Source organism: Phragmites australis, chromosome 24 (genome assembly GCF_958298935.1).
Source record: "Phragmites australis chromosome 24, lpPhrAust1.1, whole genome shotgun sequence".
NCBI classification, from domain to species: Eukaryota; Viridiplantae; Streptophyta; class Magnoliopsida; order Poales; family Poaceae; genus Phragmites; species Phragmites australis.
The window spans coordinates 9,340,213-9,342,926 of NC_084944.1; the positions used below are offsets into that span (position 1 = coordinate 9,340,213).

Consider the following 2,714-nt stretch of genomic DNA (forward strand, 5'->3'; position numbering starts at 1 on the left):
TCAGATGAACTTATTGGTTAAGGTATTAGAGCCTGATGCAAAAAGAAGAGTATAGGAGAGCAGAACACACGTCGTGCCAAAGGTTAGAAGTAGTTGTGATGGATATTTTTGTTAGGAATAGGTGACTGTTTAGTAATAGATTATATAATGGCTGATTTGATATCATGTAGTTTATTTTTTACTTCCTCTGAAGGTTGTTTTTAAGCATCAATAATATAATAATAAATTGGGTCGTATGCATGTAACAATCGAGAGACCGACACCTTTTCTTTTATCTTAAAAAAAGATCAAATGGGCACAGCTAGCACAACAGTCTGTCTGTACAAGCTGTCTGTTTCGTAGGCTCTAAGCAGGTGAGGTCCACATGCCAAACACCAACCGCACACCACCGTACTGCTCCTACTCCACAAGAGTCCAGTGATACTATCATAATCCTATACATAATAATCGATCACAAATGTAATCCTTTATATATGATTATAAAACAGCAAAAAAAAGGATTGAGGTAAAAATAAAAAAAAAACTTAATCACTAGTCAACTCCAAAATCTACCTACACCGATCCATCCAACCCTAATCACTCGTGACTTACTCCCATTCAATCCTGATTTCAACTCAAATGGTTCTCGATCGAGTCTCTGATCAATCAATCATGCGCAAATTTAAGTAATCGCAATCTTTAATTTGTTCAAGAATTCCTCATAGTGCCACTGATCTCCTCCGGACTCAGTGATCGTTCACTCTGAATGTCTGATCATACATAACGTGCATCGCATTGTATTGATTCTTGCGGACGCGATCAGTGGAAGTTGTGGTGGCCGTCGGCCCATGGCCAGAACGCCGGTGGCTGCTCGTCGACGACGGTGCCGCACAGCAGGCTGCCGAAGCTGCCACCCGCCGTCGCGGCCGTGTCCGCAGCCGTGGTGCCGTGCCCGAGCTCCACCTTGGGCTGGGACGGGTGGCCGTGCTGCAGGAGCTGGTCGACGGCGGAGGCGTAGAACGGGAGACCGCGGTGGTTGTGGCTCTCATCCGCGGCGGGCGCCGGCGCCGGCGCAGGCCTGGAGATGTCGAGGTTGATCTCGGAGCTGTTCTCGCTGCGGTTGCTGCAGGATGCCTCCGTCTCCTTGACGTTGAGGTTGATCAGCTCCGACGCCGCCTCCTGCCTCCCTCCTCCCTTGAGCGCCATGATCTGCCCGAAACCAAGCTCAGTAGGCACACAGACACGACGACATGGACGGGATCGCGTCCAGCCAAAAGACCCACAATCCAAGAAAATTAAGGAGCGAGATGCATCGGTGGGCTCGGAAAAAGGGCGATGGTGATTGGTAGATCGAGTGGCTAATCATGCTGCATGCAGAGAGAGGAGAGAGATTCATGGGTGGCCGACAGGAGGCGCAGTGTTCATATGGCCGGCACCGATCCCGACACGCGCACTTTCTGCAGACGACCCTGAAACCCACATGGATCCTATCACCTAGCTACGGATCAGAGCAGCAGCAGTAGCACTCAGTCCTAATCTCACTGTTGCTACTACTAATACACCATGTCAGTGCTCTCACTCTGTATCAAGTATTCACCACCCTCAATCATTCGGACAGCCAAGAACAACCAAGATCACTTTCAAGAACAATCTTGGGATCATGCCAGTGTTACTGTTGACGCGACTACTGATCAAGATCCAAAAGCAAGAAGAATATGAAGAACAATGGACTAGTAGCTAGTAGATCTTGGTGTTTGTACATGCGATACATACCTCGGCGTGGAGCTTCTTGTTGTGGGCGAGGAGCGCGTCGTTCTCGGCGCGCGCGGCGTCGAACTGGCGGCGGAGCGCGTCGTAGTCCTTCTCCAGCTGCTTCGTCTTCCAGCGCGCGCGCCGGTTCTGGAACCAGATGGCTACCTGCCGGGGCTGCAGCCCTAGCGCGCGCGCCAGCTGCGCCTTCCGCTCCGGCTCCAGCTTGTTCGCCACCTCGAAGCTCCGCTCCAGTGTACGCACCTGCTCCACGCTCAGGCGGCGCTTCCGCTCCCCGCCGCACCCGCCGCCCGCCGCGGCGGACCCCTCGTCGTCGTCGTCGGACGCCGCCCCGTCCTGCCCCTGCAGGTGCGCGCCGTCCGTCCCCGGGGCGTGGTGGAGGTCGTCGTCGTCCACGCCGTCGGAAAGGTACATGGGCGGCTTGCCGATGCCGCCGGCCAGCATTGGCGGGGGCGGCGCTGCCATGGCGCCGCCGAAGTCGTGGAGGAAGGCGTTGAGGGAGGGAGGAGGGGGAGCCAGGAGATGGAGCTCGTGGTCATCGTGATGGTGCTCTTGCTGCTGCTGGGGGTGGTGGTGAGGGAAGGGCTGCTGCATTTGGAGGAGGAAGTTTGCGGGGAAGAAGGAGGGCGGCATGCCATTGGTGGCCATTGGCTTCATCACAGGAGCGAGAGGAGCATTGGGGTTGGGGGAGTTTTATCAATAAGAGAGAGGAGAGAGAAAGAAGTAGGTTGGTTGAGAGTGTGACAGAGAGGCAGAGGAGGAAGAGGAGAGGAAATGGAAATAATTGGAAATAATTTTATGTATACTATCATTTTAAATGTACTTTTTATCCATATCACTAGCTTGTGTCACAGATATGTAGGATTAGATCCCACTTATCATTGACATAGCTGATAATATAGATAAAAAATATATCTAAATTGGTAGTATGGATGCAAATTCCTTATATATAAGATGGAGGTTGC

At 52.2% G+C, this 2,714-nt stretch overlaps 1 protein-coding gene across 1 annotated transcript; it reads right to left on the reverse strand.

Annotated features, from left to right (window-relative positions):
* Positions 1–250: 250 nt before the first annotated feature.
* Positions 251–2,483, reverse strand: LOC133906949 (homeobox-leucine zipper protein HOX23-like). Its single transcript, XM_062348915.1, has 2 exons — positions 1,753–2,483; positions 251–1,188 (listed from the first exon to the last, which is right to left on the reverse strand). Exons 1-2 carry the CDS (start codon positions 2,404–2,406, stop codon positions 799–801), a joined length of 1,044 nt encoding a protein of 347 aa, XP_062204899.1. The 5' UTR covers positions 2,407–2,483; the 3' UTR covers positions 251–798.
* Between the last annotated feature and the right edge of the window lie 231 nt (positions 2,484–2,714).